This window comes from Sus scrofa, chromosome 13, assembly GCF_000003025.6.
Source record: "Sus scrofa isolate TJ Tabasco breed Duroc chromosome 13, Sscrofa11.1, whole genome shotgun sequence".
In the NCBI taxonomy this organism is placed as follows: Eukaryota; Metazoa; Chordata; class Mammalia; order Artiodactyla; family Suidae; genus Sus; species Sus scrofa.
This window is the reverse complement of record NC_010455.5, coordinates 17,641,683-17,662,056: the sequence shown is the minus strand read 5'-3', so window position 1 is coordinate 17,662,056 and position 20,374 is coordinate 17,641,683. Positions and strand designations below refer to the sequence as shown.

Here is a 20,374-nt window from a genome sequence, read left to right as displayed (position 1 = left end):
TCCTTAACCCACTGAGCAAGGCCAGGGGTTGAACCTGCATCCTCATGGATACTAGTTGGGTTTGTTTCTGCTGCGCCACAACAGGAACTCCAAATGGCACATTTATAAATGGCCTTTGCAGAGATGGGGAGGTATGTGATGTCCGTTGCCGGAGTGTTGGTTTCTCATCTTGGCATCTCCTGGTCCCCAGCTGCCCTTCCCTTGCGGGCCTGACTCTCCTCCTCTCTCCCCGGAGGTGTGCTGCGGCTCCTGGAGCACGGGGAGGAGTATGTGTTCACCCTGCCCAGCGCCTACGCCCGTTCCATCCTCACCATCCCTTGGGTGGAGCTCGGAGGAAAAGTCAGCATCAGCTGTGCCAAGACCGGGTACTCAGCCACCGTGATATTCCACACGAAGCCTTTCTACGGAGGGAAAGTCCACAGGTAGGAGTCAGCCAGGGAGGCTCTGGTTTTGTCTGGTTTTGTCTGATCATGATGCCCGGGGTTTCTTCTCCCCATCAGAAGATTGGGGTCCAGTCATGGAAGTCAAGGTGAAGTTGGAGTTCCCTGGTGGCTCAGTGGGTTAAGGATCCAGTGATGTCACTGTTGTGGTGTGGGTTTGATCCCTGGCCCAGGAACTTCCACATGCCAGAGGTGCAGGGAAAAAAAAATCAAGGAGTTCCCGTCATGGCACAGTGGAGGTGTGGGTGTGGCCTCGCTCAGTGGGTTAGGGATCCGATGTTGCTGTGGGCCGTGGTGTGGGTTGCAGATGCGGCTTGGGTCTTGAGTGGCTGTGGCTGTGGTGTAGCTACTGTGGCTGTAGCTCCGATTGGATCCCTAGCCTGGGAACCTCCATGTGCTGTGGGTGTGGCCCTAAAAAAGACAAAAGAAAAAAAAAAAAAGAAAAAAATCAAAACAAATTTAACAATTCTTTTTCAGATAATGGATCTCGTATGGCAGTTTTCCTTCCACCCCGCCCCACCCTTGTGCTACACTTTACAGTAAAGTCTGCTGGTAATGTGTTGGCAGAACACACACCCAGGAACAAAGGGCTCCTGTGGCCACTATAACCTCTCTGTCCCGCAGCCACAGCCTGACCTTCACGGATGTAGTTCAGTCTGTGAGCTCCTTTCAACATCCCAAATCCTGGATCGCCTGTGAAAGCAGGACCATTTTTTTTGCTTTCAGAATCTGGGAAGCATCCCCTGGTTTTTCAGGCTCCAGTTATCAAAATTCCCCCTGTGAAGCAGATCTCTGGATAAGCAAGCCCCCACCTTCACCCTTTTCCTTGGAAGGCTATTTTCTGGATGTATTCAGAGGGGGCTGGTGGAGTATCCCCTGCAGGGCGGATGCCCTCCGTGGCTGTTTTAGAGCCGAACACACGGGCTCACAAGAGCTCATCATGTATGTTTCTCCCCAGCTCTATGGCCCCTCAGCCCGAGGTGGTACTTTGAAATCGCTGTGGGTAGGCACCACAGAAACTGGCCAGAGCTTGAAACCAAATGTTTTTCCTCCTGGAGAGCCCACTGTTCACCATTACCAGCACACCACTGACGCCCTCCCAGTGTGTGCAGCCAGGATTCCGATGCCACCTGGAAGCCTGGGTCTTGCCACCCGGGATCTGGGGCCAGATCAGGCTCAGGGAGAAAGCTTCCAAGTATGTTGGACAACTCCAAATTCATTTAGAAAAAGAGGACCTGGGCTCCTCCACCTCCCTTTCCTGCTGTGTGTCTCTGACTGCAGCAGGCTCCACAGGGGCCGAAAGTGGGCTCTGCTTTCACCCAGAGCTGTGACCAGAGCCCTCAGACCAGGCAGGTGAGACTGGAGGTTGCACACCTCCACAAGAGCCCTGCTAAAGCCAGGCTGAAGGGGCTGACCTTATTTAATGATTGAAAAGTTCCCCATGGGCTCTTACACGCTCTTGGTGGTTGAAATATCGCACTATTCAATGCTATTTTGGGGAGGACAAGGATGTATTTGGCTTTTACTGAGTTATATGATTTCCACCCCAGTAATAACATCTTATAAAACCTTTGCGTGTTTATCAAAACTAAGAAATTGCTGGGGAGAGGGATAAATTGGGAGTTTGGGAGATTAACAGATATACACTACTATAAATTAAACAAACAACAAGGACCTACTGTATAGCACAGGGAACTATATTCAATATCTTGTAATAACCTATAATAGAAGAAAAAGAATATGTATGTATAACTGAATCACTTTGCCATACACTTGAAACTAACACAACATTGTAAATTAAATATACTTCAATTTAAAAAACTAAGAAATTGGAGTTCCCATTGTGGCTCAGTGGTGACAAACCCAACTAGTATCCATGAGGACATGGGTTCAATCCCTGACCCCGCTCAGTGGGTTAAGGATACAGGTGTTGCCATGACCTGTGGTGTACGCCGCAGATGCGGCTTGGATCCTGTGGGTATAGCCCTAAAAAAGGAAAAAATAAAAATAAATAATAAATTAAAAAACTAAGAAATTAACATTGCTACATTCCAATGAACTAATCCATAGACTCTATTCAGATGTCACCAGTCTCTCCACCAATGCTTCCTTTCTCTGCTTAGGAATATCAGATCACATTTTAAGAGCTGGTCTTTGAGCAGAAGGGCAAAAAATAACCTCACTTAAAAAAAATCTCTAAATGGTAGTTCCTGTCGTGGCTCAGCAGTTAATGAACCCGAATAGCATGAGGACATGGGTTCGATCCCTGGCCTCGCTCACGGGGTTAAGGATCTGGCATTGCTGTGAGTTGTGATGTAGGTCGCAGATGCGGCTCGGATCCCGAGATGCTGTGGCACTGGCTAGGACCCTTAGCCTGGGAACCTCATATGCCACTGGTGCGGCCCTAAAAAGACCGAAAAAAAAAAAAAAATCTCTAAATGGGAGTACACCTTTTGAGGTCAGTCTTTTCTGATAATCTGACAAAGTGTGTTCACTGACTCTTCATTAATTCAGGGTCACAGCAGAAGTGAAGCACAATCCCACCAACACTATTGTGTGCAAAGCCCATGGGGAGTGGAATGGGACCCTGGAATTCACCTACAACAACGGAGAGACCAAGGTCATTGACACGACTGCACTGCCGGTGTACCCCAAGAAGATCCGACCCCTGGAGAAGCAGGGCCCCATGGAGTCGAGGTGGGTCCAAGCCTCATTGTCCTTAGCACTTGAGCCAAGAGGCAGAGAAGAAGCCTTTGAAAGCTCAGCTAATGGAAATCATGTTCTGACTCCTTTAGATATTGATTTGTCCTCTGTGTGTCGCTTCGAAGTAGATCCTTTGTCATTTCCAGTTTTGTTTTGCATTTGTGGGGTGGTGTCAAGACAGGTAGCCCCATCTTAATTCCTGTCCTAAAAGAGTTTGTCGTCTCCACTGGTTTGTTTGTTCCTTTAATTGCAGATTACGTACAGAAAGTTGCTAGCAATCCAAGAACTGTGTGGTGAAGCAATGAGATATATATGTATTTTTTAACTAGACTAGCAACGTAATTTAAAAAAAATTCATTGCTGGCAATGCCGTGCTATGATAAAATTGACACTCTCGGTGCTGTGTGCTTCTGGTAGGAAGTCATGCAAGTTAGCTGCATGGACCTGTAGCTTTTTTTTTTTTTTTTTCCCCCCACACCGATAGCATGCAGAAGTTCCCTGGCCAGGGATCAAATATGCACCACAGCAGTGACATCAGGTCCTTATCTGCTAGGCCACCAGGGAACTCAGGGACCAGTAGCTTTATATTCATGAGTTCTCCTTTATCTCATAGTCCACTTCTGGGAATTGATTCTGAGGGAGACCTCTTCAATTCACAGAAGATTTTAAATATGAAATTTGGGTATTTTTTAAAAAACTAAACAATAAACAAAAGAAGACATGTAATAGTACAACGATTTGGAAAATGGTTAAATAAATTATAGAGGATCCACTCTACAGTATGACTACCATGCAGCCCCTTAAAGTATTATTTATACACGTACAGGAGCAGAATCTCCTGGAAATATGCCATTTTAATTTTTTGCCATCAGGTAAACCAACTATAGCTCACAGGCTAGATCCATCCTCTGGCTGATTTTCATGAAGTTTTATGGGAACACAGTCCATTTGTTAATTAGTTGTTTTACGGCTATTCTCTCGTTAACACCAGCGGTTAAACAGTTGCAACAGAGACCAACTGGCCTGCAGAGCCAAAAATGTTTACTCTCTGGCCCTTTCCAAAAAGCGTTTGCTGGCCACTGCTCTCCTCTAAAAGCATGCTGCCCTTTAGAAAGATGATGTAGGATTAAAATGAAATCACAGATGCTTCCGTGAAAGGGCTTGCCATGATAGGAAGAGTTTGTAACCAAATTGGAAAAGTGCTTATTATGGGGAAACAAAGCCAGCGATACCAGAGTGTGTATAAATGATACATTATCACCGAGATTGATTTTAAAAAAAATAGGGCTTTAGTATCCTGGAAACTTGGCTTTGTTATAGGATTAGTACACTCTTTCTAGTTAATTTGCTTGTCCAGTGACAGCCAATATAACCTTCACTGTATCTAAATGGAGGCCATGAACCCAGCCCATCAGGTCACAGTTGCAGGACAAGAGACAGTCTGTGACAGGAAGGAATCCATCCCCTGCCCACGTGGCCTCAGATGACACCCCCCCAGAAGCAAGTGGGTTCCTCTAACAGCACCACTTGTTTCTGGTTTGGCTGTTGCGAATGAAGCTCTGGTTCCCTGGATCTGTTAGGCCAAGGATACCGAGTGAGTTAACTACTCCGCGTGAAAACTCTTGAGCTTTGGGAACTCAGAATTCCACCTGGAGCAGGGATGGCATCTGGAGCCAGAGTGAGAAAGGGGTATCACCTCTCCTTGTCTCACTTATGTGCACTTTACTAGAACCTGGAGCTGGGCATTAGCAGACTGAGCTGCCCACTTTGTTTCCGAGGTGGAGAGCCTGCCCCTCAGAGCCCCTGAGCCCCTCATCTGCCAGTCAGCCAGGCCTTAACCTGCAGAGGCGAGGGGACCGTCCATTGGTCCAGCCCTGTCAGCTGGCCCTGTGAACTTGCTCTTGGTGCCCTGAGCTTGGCCTGAGCAGGCATCCTGCCGTGGTCAGAGCCCTCCACGCCCAGCAATGCTGTCCATGCCCAGCCCCTCCCTGGCCCTTGGTCAGCATGGCTTCCCCTTCTCAGCAAGGGCTCCCCTTAGCTTTCTTTTTGGTTTTCCCATGGGCTTCCACCCACCTTGCTCTGAATATTCCTGGCCTTTCTCAGTTTCTCTCAGCCTCAAGTTCAGGGCCTCCCCAGCTGAATCCCACCCCTGCCATCCCAGGTGGCTCTTGGTTGGTCCCTGTGCCTGTCTGGGTGGAGCTCTTCTTCTGTGGGCCAGTTCTGTGCTGCCACCTACTCTGTAGTGCGGGGGTACTGTGGGGGGGTGTCTCTTGCCCTCTAAATTTGGGGCACTGTCTTACAATGGGACTTATCAGGAGAAGGTCCCACTCTGAGAGCCACCCCCACCCTGGATGTCCCGGTCCCTCCCTCAGCCAGATGTACGCCCAGCCCTCCCTGTCAACTTCCCACCTCCCTTTCCTGTTTTAGCCCATCTTTCCCCCTCTTAAGTGAGCTATCAGGGGGTGGTAGAAAGAACAAGCGCTGGAAGGCTAGTTGTACCTGACTTTCCACCCGCTTCCAGCAGTTTCTCCTATGTAAGCCGGGAGCCAGGGCACCGCCTTCCCCGGGGCCTCTGTGTGGTAGGAGCCGGCAGTGGGTAGGCTGGCCGTGTAGCCAGAGCCCAGCCCTCATCGATTCCCCTGGAGAGCTGTTGTCCTGCGTGGGCCACTCTGCTGTAGGCCCCCTGCCCAGGATCTCACGAGGATCAGTGCTCAGCCCTGGCTGTGGAGGCATCGAGTCCCCAAAGCTGGAGAGGGGGTGCTCGCTTGGAGCAGTCTGCAGTTTCCCTTGTGCAGAATCCCTGCTTGCCATGGTGTGGTGAAGGGGGGAAGTGTCCCCTTCACCTCAGCACCTGTCCTCACCTTCCTGCACAGACCATGTGCCTCGGGGGTGTCCCCTGAGATTCCCAAGGGGAGAAGCCACCTGGAAGGCGGGGCTGCCTTCTCCCATGAATGAGTGAGCGAATGAATAAGGTAGAGACGTGATTTCGTGTGTAGACATGAGGAGGTGACAGATTGTGTGGTGTCTATTAACTCCTAATAGCAGGCTTCCTGGTGGGAAAACAGCCCCTGTTCATCTCCATTTGCTTACTGACCTTAAGCAGGTCACCTCACCTTAGGTGGATTTTTTTTTTTTTTTTTTTTTTTTTTGGTCCTTTTAACAGCTGCACCTGCGACATATGTAAGTTCCCAGGGTAGGGGGCCATTGGGAGCTGGAGCTGTGGTCCTACGCCACAGCCACAGCAACACTGGGTTGGAGCCCTCTGTGACCTACACCACAGCTTCTGACAACGCAGGATCCTTAACCCACTGATCGAGGCCAGGGATCGAATTGGTATCCTTAGGGATACTAGTCAGATTTGTAGCCAGCTGAACCAAAATGGGGACTCCTGTGGATCTTGGTTTTGTGTTGTTTTTTGTTTATGTGGATCTTGTTTTTCTCTCCTTTACAGTGGGCTGATAATATATCTTTGGGTTATTGTGATGATCAGATGAGTTAATCCATATGTAAACTGCCTAGAAGTGTGGTAAATGCTGCTGCTGCTGTTGTCTGCGGGAGCAGGTTCATTGCTCCTGTCATCCCTAAATGTGTCCCTTGATGCTTAGAGCCCCAGGAGAGGAGAGAGGATTCCGATCTGGATGAAGGTGGGGCCCTGGGCCCCGGAATGAGCTGCTCTCCAGGGTCCCCTCAGCTCTGGTTCCTCCTCGCCTGGGATTGCAGCCTGACCCATGTCCCTGCCTGACTGCTTCCTGTCCCCCGTGCATCCCTAGGAACCTCTGGCGGGAGGTGACCCAATGCCTGCGGCTGGGGGACATTGATGCTGCCACTGAGCAGAAGCAGCGGCTGGAGGAGAAGCAGCGTGCGGAGGAGCGGAAGCGGGAGAACGTCCGAGCACCCTGGCGGCCCAAGTACTTCATCCAGGAGGTGACCCCATGGTGTCCTGGGCAGGGTGGCCTGTACCCTGACACGGGGTTTCGATGAGCAGGCTGGGTGGGGAGAGCCTGGGAGGTGGGATGGCATGGCCGCGGCTGTGGCTGTGGCAGGCGGTCCTGGGGGTGGTTGATGCTACCCGAATTCTCTATCGGGGAAGTATTCCTCCGTGGGGCAGCCCGGTGTGGGACTGCAGATCTGGCCGCTATCCTGCTTAAAAAAGATCCCAGCCCTGCTACTCCAAGTGGTGAGGCCTCTCCACAGCTCATCTCCACACCTGAGTGGGCTGGAACCTTCCCAATGACAAGCACCCTTGCAGAGCTTTGCCTCCCCTGGGTGGAGTGGGATGGACTTGCTGGGGAGGGAGGGCTGTATGGGTTCGGGGCCCACGTGATGCTGTTGGCAGTAGCATTGGCGGTGGATACCTCATCCCCATCAGCGCCCATCCACTGGGCAAAACTCTGGGTACCCACTTGTTTATGGAGCATTCGGGCAGCATTCTGAGAACTGAATGGGAACAGCAGAAGTTTAGGAAGCACGGTTTTTAAGGCAGGCAGTCAGGAACCCATCAGCATCGATGAAGCAGGCCAGTGAGGAGTGGGCAGGCCAGAGGCTGTATGTAAAGGGGTGCATGGCACCAGCCTCCAGGCCCTCACAGACAGATCACCCAGTTCTTTATGAGAAGCCAGAAATCTGAATTTTTATAAGATCTGATATTTACTTGGCATCAAGGAATTTTTAATAATTTAAACACTGAGAGCCAACTGAAATATGTCTAGGCTTTCTTTGCCCAGATGCTACTAGTGTCTGACTTATGTTCCTAGAAAGGCTGGCTCTGTGTAGCTGGAGGACTGCGGGGACAGTTAGTAACCTTGAGCTGGGCTTCCGGTTGGGAGCAGGAAGCAGCCACCCTTTTCCCAGAGGCAGGAACGAGGGTCATGGGCCAAAGGCAGATATGAGGGTCTGATGCGGGTTCAAACAGGAAGCTTGGGGAGATTCTGATGGGATCCCCATCTGGAGGCCTTGTCCAGGTGAAGTGACTCTGTACTGGTCAGGGTTCTCCAGAGAAACAGCACAGAACCAATAGGAATTTATTATATAGATGTATTGTGGAGGCTGAAGAGCCACAAGATCCATGGTTTGCAAGCTGGAGCCGCAGGAAAGCCCGTGGTGTGGTTCAGTCCAAGTCCAAAAGCCTGAGACCCAAGGGAGCCAGTGGCGTGAATCCCAGCCCGAGGGCAGAAGATGAGATGAGATGTCAGCTCAACAGTGAGGCAGGAAAGAAAGGGCCACTTCCTTCCTCCTCCAGCTTTTGTTCTCTTCAGGCCCCACACACTGGATGATGCCCACTCACCCTGGAGAGGGGTGCCTGTCACCTTCACTCAACTCCCCAGTTCAAAGGCTACCTCATGTGCAAAAACCCTGACAAACACACTCAGAAGAAATATTTAACCTTGGGGACCACGTGGCCAGTTAAGGCAATGCATAAAATTAACCATCTCAGGGAGTTCCCTGGTGGCTCAGTAGGTTAATGATCCGACATTGTCACTGCTGTGGCTCAGGTTCAGTGCTTGAGCCCGGAAACTTCTGCATACCATGGGCATGGCCAAAAGAAAAGAAACGTTTAACCATCCCTCAGGGATTCTTCTGTAGGGTGGTCTAGTTTCTCTGAGACAGCTCGTTTGCCTGGTTTCTATAGAAAGTTGTACATTAAAAAACAAAATGACAACCACCAAAAAAAAAAATTTGATTTTCCCTACAAAGTTGTTTGTTTTCATTTTATTGACTTACAATGTAACAGTTTTTTTTTTTTTTTAATTAGCGGGTATAATAAAAGCTAGTCTCTTTATAGCAGAAGGCTTGAGGAAGTGGAAAGAATAAAAATCACCCCCGTACCAGAATTGTTACCATTTAGTGGAGTACCCCCTCTCATCTAGCACCAGACTGCAGACCTTTTGATTTTTGTCTTTTCCTTGCTAGTATTTGATAGGTGTCATTTCCCGTGTGTGCTGGTGTATTTGTGGCTGCTGCCTGTGTCTTTTGTCAGAATCCTCTCCAGGCCGGTGGGCGGGAAAGAAACCACTGGTCTGGCAGATTCCCCATAGTCAGGCTGTTATCTTTCTCTTCCCTGTCCGTTCATTCATTTACCCTCTTTTTTTCTCGTGTCCTGCTGTTTCAAAAGGTTTTCTTTTTTTTTTCTTTTGCCAACTAATCTTCCTTGATGTAAACCAACAAAGCTCCCCCGCTCCATCATCCGAAATGCCAGATGTGAAGATCACAGGGGCTCTGAGAAGCAGCTGGGCTGAGGAAGGGTAGTTGAGGCCACCGTGTGGCTTGGCTGTGAGACCCGGGGAGCGAGGCAGGCGCACAGGTCCATGGTGCTGAATGGATGGTAACAAGCACCACTGTGCATTGCGGGCAGAGCTGGGGGTACCCTTGCTTCTTGCCTCTCGAGGTGTCCATGTAGTGATGTGTCTTTTTCTCTCTTGCAGGGTGACAGCTGGGTGTACTTCAATCCCCTTTGGAAGGCACACTGATGGGTGGAGATGCAGAGCTTTCAGAAGTAGCCCTGTTTTTGTAGGAATTAAAGTGGTACAGTATCAAGGTCCTGCCGATATGCTCTGAGACCTCTTGGTGTCATTCAAGACATGGTACCTGAGAGAGGAGTTATGTCCTGAGAAAAATGTACCCCCAAACTCTGTGATAGGATTGAACTGATTCAAGAGCCACCAGGGGCACATGTGTGCACGCAGGCTTGTGTGCGGGCTCTCAGCACACTGTATATTCACACGCATGCACTGGGTCTGCTGGGTCTTATCACACCTGTACATACTGCACTTACCAGTGTTGAAGTGGGGTGATGATTTTGAGCTCCTTTTTATCAATGAGGTTCAAAGTTTTCTATTTTTCAGTTGGCCAAAAATGTTTTTGCACTCTCAAAATCTTCTGTCATCAGCTCCTGTCCAGGCAAGAGGGAACTGGCCCACTTGATGTCCATATGGTAGAAAGTGGCTCGTTCCTGGTAGAAGGGGGCTGTCATTTCAGAATTATCATTGATTCCCATTCCCCTGCCAACTCCAACATTTGTTTGTGCTCCAGAAAGACAAACTGCCATTTCCTGCTGGAGGGGGAGTAGACAGGGTTCAAGGTTATGCCAGAGCCTTGCAGGATGGAGCACCTCTGGAAGAGTCAGGTCTGCCTTGGAATTTTCCTCCTGTCATTGCCCCAGAGCCTGACCTGAAAATTTCCCATGTTCAATGCTCAAGTCATCCATTTTGCAAAAGCTGCTTCTTTCATGGTAGAAAACAAATCATATGGAGACATCACTACTTTTATGATGAAAAAAGGGCTTTAGAAACAAAATACACGCACGCATGCATGCACCAACACGCACAACCATAGCTTCAATCTTGTACTTAGTTTGGGGAAAGGAAAAAGAATTTCCTGTGGATTTTTTTTTTAAAGTGCACCTCTCTTGTTTGACACAAACTCTGCAAGAAGACCACTGTGATTAAAACATACATACAGCCTGCCTAAGTGTTCCACGGTTTCAGTTGAATTTCAGTCTTCAGCCTTTACACATGAGGTCAAGACATGACCAGAATATAAAGCTAGGAGAAAAGGAAGTATTTGATCTTTGCTCAATGCTTAATTTATTTTTTACTGTGCCATTCTAACGAGAATATTTATAAAATCCAGTAGCATGAATGCTTCTCCGTAGTAATACTAATTTTGTGCCTTTGTCTGCTTTCTTAAGACCAATTGTTCACACTTTGTAGATATTAGACAAATATATTTCGATTAAATACTATACTTATCTGTGTGTCTGTGTTTGATTTTTAGCGATTCCAAAGTTCTGTGGGAATTGGTTGGTCTGGATGAATTCAAATGTTATTGATTAGGTTGTGTTACTTTGATGGGAACAGCAATCATAGTTCCAGGAAAACAGTTATTTTATTGTTTAAGTGTTTATGTCCTCCACTCTCACCTATTACAAGTGAAAACAGTTATTTTAAACACATTAAAAAATCTATCACATAAACATCATTTATGGGTATTTTCTGACAAGGTCCTAAGAACATTTAACTCATATCTAGTGCATAGTTTTGTTTTGAGAGAAGTGACTTACCAGGCAAAATCATCATGTAGGCCTGTTCCAGTCTTCAAACATCTGGGAGAATAAAGTGTTTGCAACCATCGTATTTCTGAGAGCAACGGCAGAACAGATGCTATTTTAAGTAGAAAATCCTCAATGAGAAGACTAAAAAGTAATCACTGGATGTTTGGAAGTTTCTTCGTCTTATACCAGAGTATAAGCCATCTGGGAAGTAAAAATGAAGGGTCACTTTTCTTTTGGGGGGGGATTAGGGTTCATTTTGCCTTTTAAAAATTGTGAAATATCATATAAAGATTTACATAAAATATATTAGAATTCCAAGAATAATTCTAAACTCCTATGTACCCACAGCTTAGAAAAAGAAAGAAAAGTGTCCATACCTTAAAAGCCGCCTCTGCACTCCTGCAGAATCGTAGTCCCCTCCTTGCACCAGAGAGAGCACTGTCCTGACTCATGCAGTAATCAACTTCTTGGCTTTTCTTTTTTTTTTGGACCATATACACTATGTGTCTATTTCTGAAAGCATACTTGGTTTTGCCTGTTTTGGGACGATGTACAAAAGAAATCATGTCACAGTTTGCTTATTTGAGCTAACATTTCATTGATGGGTCAGTCTATGAGCTGCTCTATTCATTTATTTTGCTGAGTTCACATTTTGTTTTGAGTAGTTCTTTTATTATGGCGAAAGATATACGTAATGTAGAATTCACCATTTTGGCCTTTTGAAAGTGTATGGTCTAGGGAGTTCCTGTTGTGGTGTAGAGGAGGTGAATTTGACTAGTATCCATGAGGAAGTGGGTTTGATCCCTGGTCTCACTCAACATCGGGGATCCAGTGTTGTTGTGAGCTGTGGTGTAGGTCGCAGACACTGCTTGGATCTGGTGTTGCTATGGTGTAGGCCGGCAGCTACAGCTCCAATTTGACCCCTAGCCTGGGAACTTCCATATGCCACAGGTGTGGCCCAAAAAGCAAAAAAATAATAAAGTGTACAGTCTAACAGCATTAAATACATTCACATCACTGTGTATCACAACCATTTATCTCCATAAAGTTTACATCTTCCTAAACTAAAACTCGGTACCATTTGAACAGTGACTCTCAACCCACCCTTCCTCTGCAACTTTTAGCAACCATGTTGTCTCTTGTTTTTATGAATTTGACTACCCTGAGTGCCTCATAAAAGTGAAATAATAGTGTATATACTTGTCCCTTTATGTCTGGCTTATTTCACTTAGCATAATGTGTACCAACATCATCAGAATCTCCTTCCTTTTAAGCCTGGATAATATTCCATTGTATGTGTATGTACCACATTTTGTCTTTTTACTTGTTGATGTGGACGTTTGGGTTGTTTCCATCTTTTGGATATTGTGAGATATTAACACATGGGAGTATAACTTCCTCTGAGTCCCTGCTTTTTTAATTTTTTTATTACTCAATGAATTTATTACATTTACAGTTGTACAATGATTATCACAATTCGATTTTATAAGATTTCCATCCCACAACCCCAGTGCATCCCCCAACCCCAGAGAACTGTCTCCTCCGGAGACCATAAGTTTTTCAATGTCTGTGAGTCACCATCGTTTCTGCAAAGAAGTTCAGTCTGTCCTTTTTTCAGATTCCACATGTCAGTGAAAGCATTTGATGTTGGTGTCTCATTGTATGGCTGACTTCACTTAGCATGATAGTTTCTAAGTCCACCCATGTTGCTAAAAACACTGGAATTTCATTCTTTTTAATGGCTGAGTAATATTCCATTGTGTATATGTACCACATCTTCTTGATCCACTCCTCTGTCAATGGACATTTGGGTTGTTTCCATGTCTTGGCTGTTGAGAAGAGTGCGGCAATGAACATTGGAGTACATGTGTCTTTGCGAGTCATGGTTTTCTCTGGATAGATGCCCAGGAGTGGGATTGCTGGATCAAATGGGAATTCTATGTTTAGTTTTCTGAGGCATCTCCATACTGTTTTCCACAGTGGTTGCACCAATTTACAATCCCACCAGCAGTGTACTAGGGTTCCTTTTTCTCCACACCCTCTCCAGCACTTACTGTTTGTAGACTTTTGGATGATGGCCATTCTGGCTGGTGTAAGGTGGTGCCTCTTAGTGGTCTTGATTTGCATTTGTCTAATAATGAGTGATGTTGAACATCTTTTCATGTCTTTTTTGGCCGTCTGTATGTCTTCTTTGGAGAACTGTCTGTTTAGATCTTCTGTCTCTTTTTTGATGGGGTTGTTTTTTTTTTGGTATAGAGCTGCAGAAGGTGTTTATAAATTTTGGAGATGAATCCCTTAGTTGTTTCATTTGCAAAGATTTTTTTCCCATTCTGTGGGTTGTCTTTTTGTTTTGTTTAGGGTTTCCTTTGCTGTGCAGAAACTTTTAAGTTTAATTAGGTCTTATTTGTTTATTTTTGTTTTTATTGTCAATACTCTAAGAGGTGGATCTGAGAAGATGTTGCTGTAATTTATGTCAGAGAGTGTTTGGCGTATGTTTTCCTCTAAGAGTTTTATAGCGTCTGGTCTTATATCTAGGTCTTAATCCATTTTGAGTTTATTTTTGTGTATGGTGTTAGGGAGTGTTCTAATTTCATTCTTTTCCATGTGGCCTTCCAGTTTTCCCAGCACCACTTATTGAACAGGCTGTCTTTTCTCCATTGTATATCCTTGCCTCCTTTGTCATAGATGAGTTGGCTGTAGGTGTGTGGGTTGAATTCTGGGCTTTCTGTCCCATTCCACTCATCTATATTTCTGTCTTTGTGTCAGGACCATACAGTTTTGATGATTGTTGCTTTGTAGTATAGTCTGAAGTCCGGGAGCCTGATTCCTCCAGCTCCCTTTTTCTTTTTCAGGATGGCTTTGGCTACTCTGGGTATTTTGTGCTTCCAAACTTTAAAATATTTTGTTCAAGTTCTGTGAAACATGTCCTTGGTAATTTGATAGGGATTGCATTGAATCTGTATTTTGCCTTGGGTAGTATAGTCATTTTGATAATATTAACTCTTCCAATCTACGAGCATCTTTTCATCTATTTTTGTCATCATCTTTGATTTCTTTCATCAGTGTCTTATAGTTTTCAGAGTATAGGTCTTTTGTTCTTTAGGTAGGTTTACTCCTAGGTATTTTATTCTTTTGGATGTGATGGTAAACGGGATTGCTTCCCTAATTTTTCTTTCTGAACTTTCATTGTCAGTGTATAGAAATGCAGTTGATTTCTGTGTATTAATTTTGTATCCTGCAACTTTGCCAAATTCATGGATGAGCTCAGTTTTCTGGTAGAGTCTTAGGATTCTCTAGGTATAGTATCATGTCATCTGCAAATAGTGATAGTTTTACTTCTTCCTTTCCAATTTGGATTCCTTTTATCTCTTTTGCTTCTCTGATTGCTGTGGCTAGGACTTCCAAAACTATGTTGAAGAGTAGTGGCAAGAGCGTTCATCTTTGTCTTGTTCCTCATCTCAGTGGGAATTCTTTCAGCTTTTCAGCATTGAGAATGATGTTCGCTGTGGGTTTGTCATATATGGCCTTTATTATGTTGAGGTAGGTTCCCACTATGCCCACTTTCTGAATGGTTTTTATCAGAAGTGGGTGTTGGATTTTGTCAACCAGCCATGTTATTTTTAATGTGATTGGGTATTTGTTTAGTTGCTGTAGACCACTGATTGATTGCTTTCCGGAGTCCCTATAAAGTTTAGACAGTTTCTAGTTTGTTGTTACTTTAAGAGTTTCCTTGAAGGGAACAAGGGCCTGGAGCTTTGTATTGTGCAGTCTAGCTTTCACATGTGTTATACACACAGTGCAAAAAATCAAGTGCACAGTGTAATGAATTTTTTAAAAGTAGACGTGGACACATGTAACCACAATTCACCTAAAAAACTGGAACATTACTGTCGCTCCATAACTTTACCTGTTTCTAGTCAAATCCCCCATTATTCTCTCCGCCTATCCCCCAGAGTTGACCATTAATCCAACTTTGTGAGAAATCAGAGCCTGGCTTGCATTATAGCTTTAACTAAACTATATTATTTTGCCTGCTTTTGAACTGTATGCAATCATGTTACATATCTTTTGACCTGGCTTTTTAACTCAAATTGTGTTTGTGTTTTTGTGGGGCTTTTTTGGCTGCCCCGAGGCATATGGAGTTCTCAGGCAAGGGATCGGATCATTGCAGCTGTGGCACAGTGGGATCCTTAACCCACGGTGACAGGTCAGGGATCAAACCTGCATTCCAGTGCTCCCAAGACACCACTGATCCCATTGCGCTACAGGGGTAATGCCTCAAATTGTTTTTAATGTTATTCCTTAAAAATGTAGTTCGCTTTTTTCCTTTAATACTTCTGTTATATGAACATACTGCTATCAATTTATCTTAGCTATTTTTGACAGACTTAGGAATAGAACCATTGGAACATGGGGATGTGTACCTTCAAATCCATCAGCTAATGCCGAACAGTTCTCCAGAGTGGTTTTAACAGCTTAAGTTCCCACCAGCAATTTATGAGTGTGTTTTTGCACATCCTATCACTTATTTGCATATTTTGGCTAATCTGGTGGCTATGTTCCTTTTTCATATACTTGTTTGCCATCTGGATTTCTTTTTCTGTTAAGGACTAATTAAAGTTATCTTTATTTTTTCCCAACAGTTCTTTACATATTGTGGATATTAATTCTTTGTTATCTGCAGGTTGGGTGACAATACATCCTTGTTTGTCCATGATAGCCAGTGTATGCCTGTGGTCTTGGGGTAAGGATATTGAACAAAGGTGTAGCGCTTACATTACCCGATTTCATCAGCGTGGTTACTGCTGTGACCACACACACAGATTGATTAAACTGAGTAAAGGATTCTAGTTTGTTTATCCTTTGTAGAAATCAAATGGGAGAAGTAAGTCATTTCCATAACTGGTATTGGCTCAAATGAATAAAACTCACACAAGTCATATACAAAAATTAACTCAATCTATTACAGACCTAAAAGTACAAAGTTAATTCTATGTAGGTCAAAAATACAAAATGGGAGGCCTGTTCACTGACAATTCTGTTTTCCATATTGCTGGGAAAAGACAGAGCAAGCTTGACTAGTGCCTACCTTCTACATGTTTGCTTTTTTATGAATAAGTAGGGCCATAAAGTCTTCTAAAAATATATATAGGTATATGTAATATATATTTCCTTCAGCAGGATACAGGCCTGAGCTCTGATTTTTGTTAATCTAATTGTGTCCAAGAACAGATGATATTTTATCTGGCTTGTCTGAATAAGAATGTGCTGAGGTCACTAGAGAATGCCGTGTTGCCAGTCGGTCAGTCTGCCTGCTATTTGATCTTTTTCATTCAGTGTCACTGAAAGCCAATTCAACAGAAGTAGACACTTGGTACTCGCATCAAAATGCCTTCAGGATCTTAAGAGATTGTGACTATCTCTGGGAGTGCCAATGTCTAGCTATCATACAGCAGGATGTAAGCGAAAGATGTAAGAAACACATCCTGTGTTTTAGGACCCAAAGGACCACAGATAATCCTGTTTCTAATGTTTTAATTCTGAGACTAGTGAACTAGGGGGGTTTGGACCAACTCTTAGGCTAAGGGCAAACAGAAAAGCTGGACAAGAAATAACACCTGTTTTAAGACCTAACCAAGATGGTGTCATCGCCATGCCAAAATCCTGAAGAAGGTGGAAATTCTAAGGGAAGCTTGACATTTGAGGCCATTTTCCCTGGAAACGGGCAGAGACAGAACAGCACTTTCAGTAACTTTATAGAAGGACAAATCAAAACCACTATGAGGCACCACCTTACACCAGCCAGAATGGCCATCATCCAAAAGTCTACAAACAGTAAGTGCTGGAGAGGGTGTGGAGAAAAAGGAACCCTAGTACACTGCTGGTGGGATTGTAAATTGGTGCAACCACTGTGGAAAACAGTATGGAGATGCCTCAGAAAACTAAACATAGAATTCCCATTTGATCCAGCAATCCCACTCCTGGGCATCTATCCAGAGAAAACCATGACTCGCAAAGACACATGTACTCCAATGTTCATTGCCGCACTCTTCTCAACAGCCAAGACATGGAAACAACCCAAATGTCCATTGACAGAGGAGTGGATCAAGAAGATGTGGTACATATACACAATGGAATATTACTCAGCCATTAAAAAGAATGAAATACCAGTGTTTTTAGCAACATGGGTGGACTTAGAAACTATCATGCTAAGTGAAGTCAGCCATACAATGAGACACCAACATCAAATGCTTTCACTGACATGTGGAATCTGAAAAAAGGACAGACTGAACTTCTTTGCAGAAACGATGGTGACTCACAGACATTGAAAAACTTATGGTCTCCGGAGGAGACAGCTTGGAGGGCGGGGGGATGTGCTTGGGCTGTGGGATGGAAATCCTGTGAAATCAGATTGTTATGATCATTATACAACTACAGATGTGATAAATTCATTTGAGTAATAATAATAAAAAAAAAAAAGAAATAGAAGGACAAACGGTATTGAAACCTGTGTGGATGAGGTCGTTGCATGGCTTCGGTCTGGGAATATGAGCCAACTCTTACAAGAATGGCAGCTAGCTCTACTCTTTTTTTTTTTCTCTTTTTCTTTTCAGGGCCACACCTTCAGCATATGGAGGTTCTCAGGCTAGGGGTCCAATCAGAGCTACAGCTGCCGGCCTACACCACAGCCAAAGCAACATCAGATCTAAGCTGCATCTGCGACCTACACCACACAGCTCATGGCAATGCCAGATCCTTAACCTACTGAGCGAGGCCAGGGATCGAACCCACAACCTCATGCTTCCTAGTCAGATTTGTTTCCACCACACCACGAAGGGAACTCCTACCTCTACGTATTATATATCTTTCAAATTGGGTTAGTGTGATCCTGACTTGCTAGTTTCACTAGGTTCCCAGCAGAAACAAAATCTTCTATAAAGGAAAATATCCTAGGCTTACTTGTACACTTTCCTATATATGTCCAGAGCACACAATCCTTCCTTCCCAACACAGTAGGGGATAAGACTGCAGGAACCACAGCCAGCGGGAAACACATACCAGAAATAAATGGATTAATCAGACACAGTTGAAAATAACTATGCTCACCATGTTAAGTAAAAGACCGTCGGTGGGTCAGCTGTAAACCATAAAAAGGAACAGCAGATTTGCAGGGCGAAGAGATAAAATTCTAGAATTGAAAAACAGTAAGTAAAAAGAATTCAATGGATAAATTTACCATGACATTAGTCATAACTGATGAGAGAACTGAGTCAAGAGAAAATACAGAGAAGAGGCAAAAGGAGAGAAAGCCAATGAAGGCTTAATTTTGTTTAACTGGAGTCTGGGAGAACAAAGAGAAAGGGGCAGAAACAATATTTAAAGAGATGATTGAGAACTTGAAGAAAAAAATGATGAAAACCAACAAGCTACAAAGTTAAAAACCCAGAGTAGGATACACTACATGATGTATCTTTTTCATCTTTCTAAACATCTTAAAGCTGATATAACACCTATATTAAATCAGACTAAATAGGCCTTAACAGAAAGTGTTACTGAAAATCAAGCCTTGTTATTTCCAAAACTGAAGGTTCAGTTTACCATAAAAGTTCCAAATGTATACAGCATATATACACCTAATAATCTGAGTTCAACCATATAAAAATTGACAGTTCAAAGAGGAATAAGCAAACCTGTAACAGTACACAATTTCTCAGCAAGTAACAGAACAAGATTCAGGGAGATTTTATACACATACACACACAAACTCATTGTATGTTGGACCACAGAGTAAATTTCAAACATGTTCAAAGGATTAAAATCAGGGCATCTGACTATAAAGCAATTAAGGTAGAAACTGATAATAAATTATATTTGAAAATCAAGAAATGTACATCTAAGTAACCCACAGTTCAAAGAAAGTACATAAAATATGCATTTAACTCAATGGCGTTTACATCAAAACTTGTGAGAATGAAACCGGCTATGGAGTAAACTTATAACTCTAAACTCATTTATTAGGAAAAGAAGAAATCAACATACTAAGGTGAAAACATCTCTCCTTCAAGAAAACAGAAGTAAATTAACACAAATTAATAAAAGTATACTGTAGAAAATGTCAAGAAAGCCATAAACTGGTCTTGAATCTGCAGACATTAATATAGTCAATAAAAATTCAAATAATCTTGTACCTATAAACTTACTTAATCTATTTAATAATTCAATAATTTACTCAAACACTGGCAAATTCTATCAAATACTGATTGTTATTCCAGCAATGCAAATCTAGTTCAACAATGTAAAGAAAAAGTTTTCGTAATACACTGCATTAGCAGAATAAAGGAGAAAAAACAATCATCTCAATAAACAAAGAAAAAAACCACCTGATAAAAAAACTCAGTCCATCTACAGGAAACATATTTAGAGGAGAAATACAGAAAACTTCCTGTGAGAGACACAAATAAGACAGAGATATTACCTTTTCTATTCAGTACTACACTGGACGTCCCAACCAGCACAGCAAAAGCAAGAAAATCATATGTGTAACAACTAGAAAGGGAGAAATAAAACTGCCATTATTTCCTAGTTATACAAAACCAAATGTTCTATATGCTGACAATTGGAAAACAAACTTTTCTTAGACAGTATTTAGCAAAAATAAATATGCCCTGTAATAAAACTTTTGAAAGTGTGCAAGATCTATTAAAAAAACACAATACAGGAGTTCCCGTCATGGCACAGCAGAAACAAATCTGACTAGGAACCATGTGGTTGTGGGTTCAATCCCTGGCCTCCTCAGTGGGTTAAGGATCTGGTGTTGCCATGAGCTGTGGTGTAGGTTGCAGATGTGGCTTGGATCTGATATTGCTGTGGCTGGCTGTGGTATGGACTGGCAGCTGTAGCTCTGATTTGACCCCTAGCCCGGGAACCTCCACATGCCATGGGTGCAGCCATAAAAAGCAAAAAAACAATCCCGCCCCCCCAAAAAAAAAAAACCCCACAACACAGATGTTTAAGATAACCCAGATCTATATAATGTGAAGGATAGGCCATGTTCATAGAGGAGACTCAATAATATTTTAAAGGTGTTAATTTTCCCTAAATAAATTTGTAGTTTGAATGCCTAATGCCCAGTCAAAAGCCTAACAAGGTTTTTCTTTTTTTTTTTTGGCTACCCCGCAGC

At 43.9% G+C, this 20,374-nt stretch overlaps 1 protein-coding gene and 1 long non-coding RNA gene across 2 annotated transcripts in view; one reads left to right on the top strand and one right to left on the bottom strand.

Moving 5' to 3' along the window:
* Nucleotides 1-10,889, top strand: part of OSBPL10 (oxysterol binding protein like 10) — a 381,121-nt gene extending 370,232 nt beyond the window's left edge. The window contains exons 9-12 of the mRNA XM_003483138.4: nt 236-422; nt 2,955-3,137; nt 6,914-7,067; nt 9,566-10,889. Coding sequence (XP_003483186.2) covers nt 236-422; nt 2,955-3,137; nt 6,914-7,067; nt 9,566-9,610 — 569 coding nt within the window. The 3' untranslated portion in view covers nt 9,611-10,889. The remainder of the gene's footprint in view (nt 1-235; nt 423-2,954; nt 3,138-6,913; nt 7,068-9,565) is intronic.
* Nucleotides 7,076-20,008, bottom strand: LOC102167379. The gene is made up of 4 exons (XR_002338188.1): nt 18,301-20,008; nt 11,571-11,728; nt 9,916-11,394; nt 7,076-9,642 (listed from the first exon to the last, which is right to left on the bottom strand). It is a non-coding gene; the product is annotated as an uncharacterized LOC102167379 (long non-coding RNA).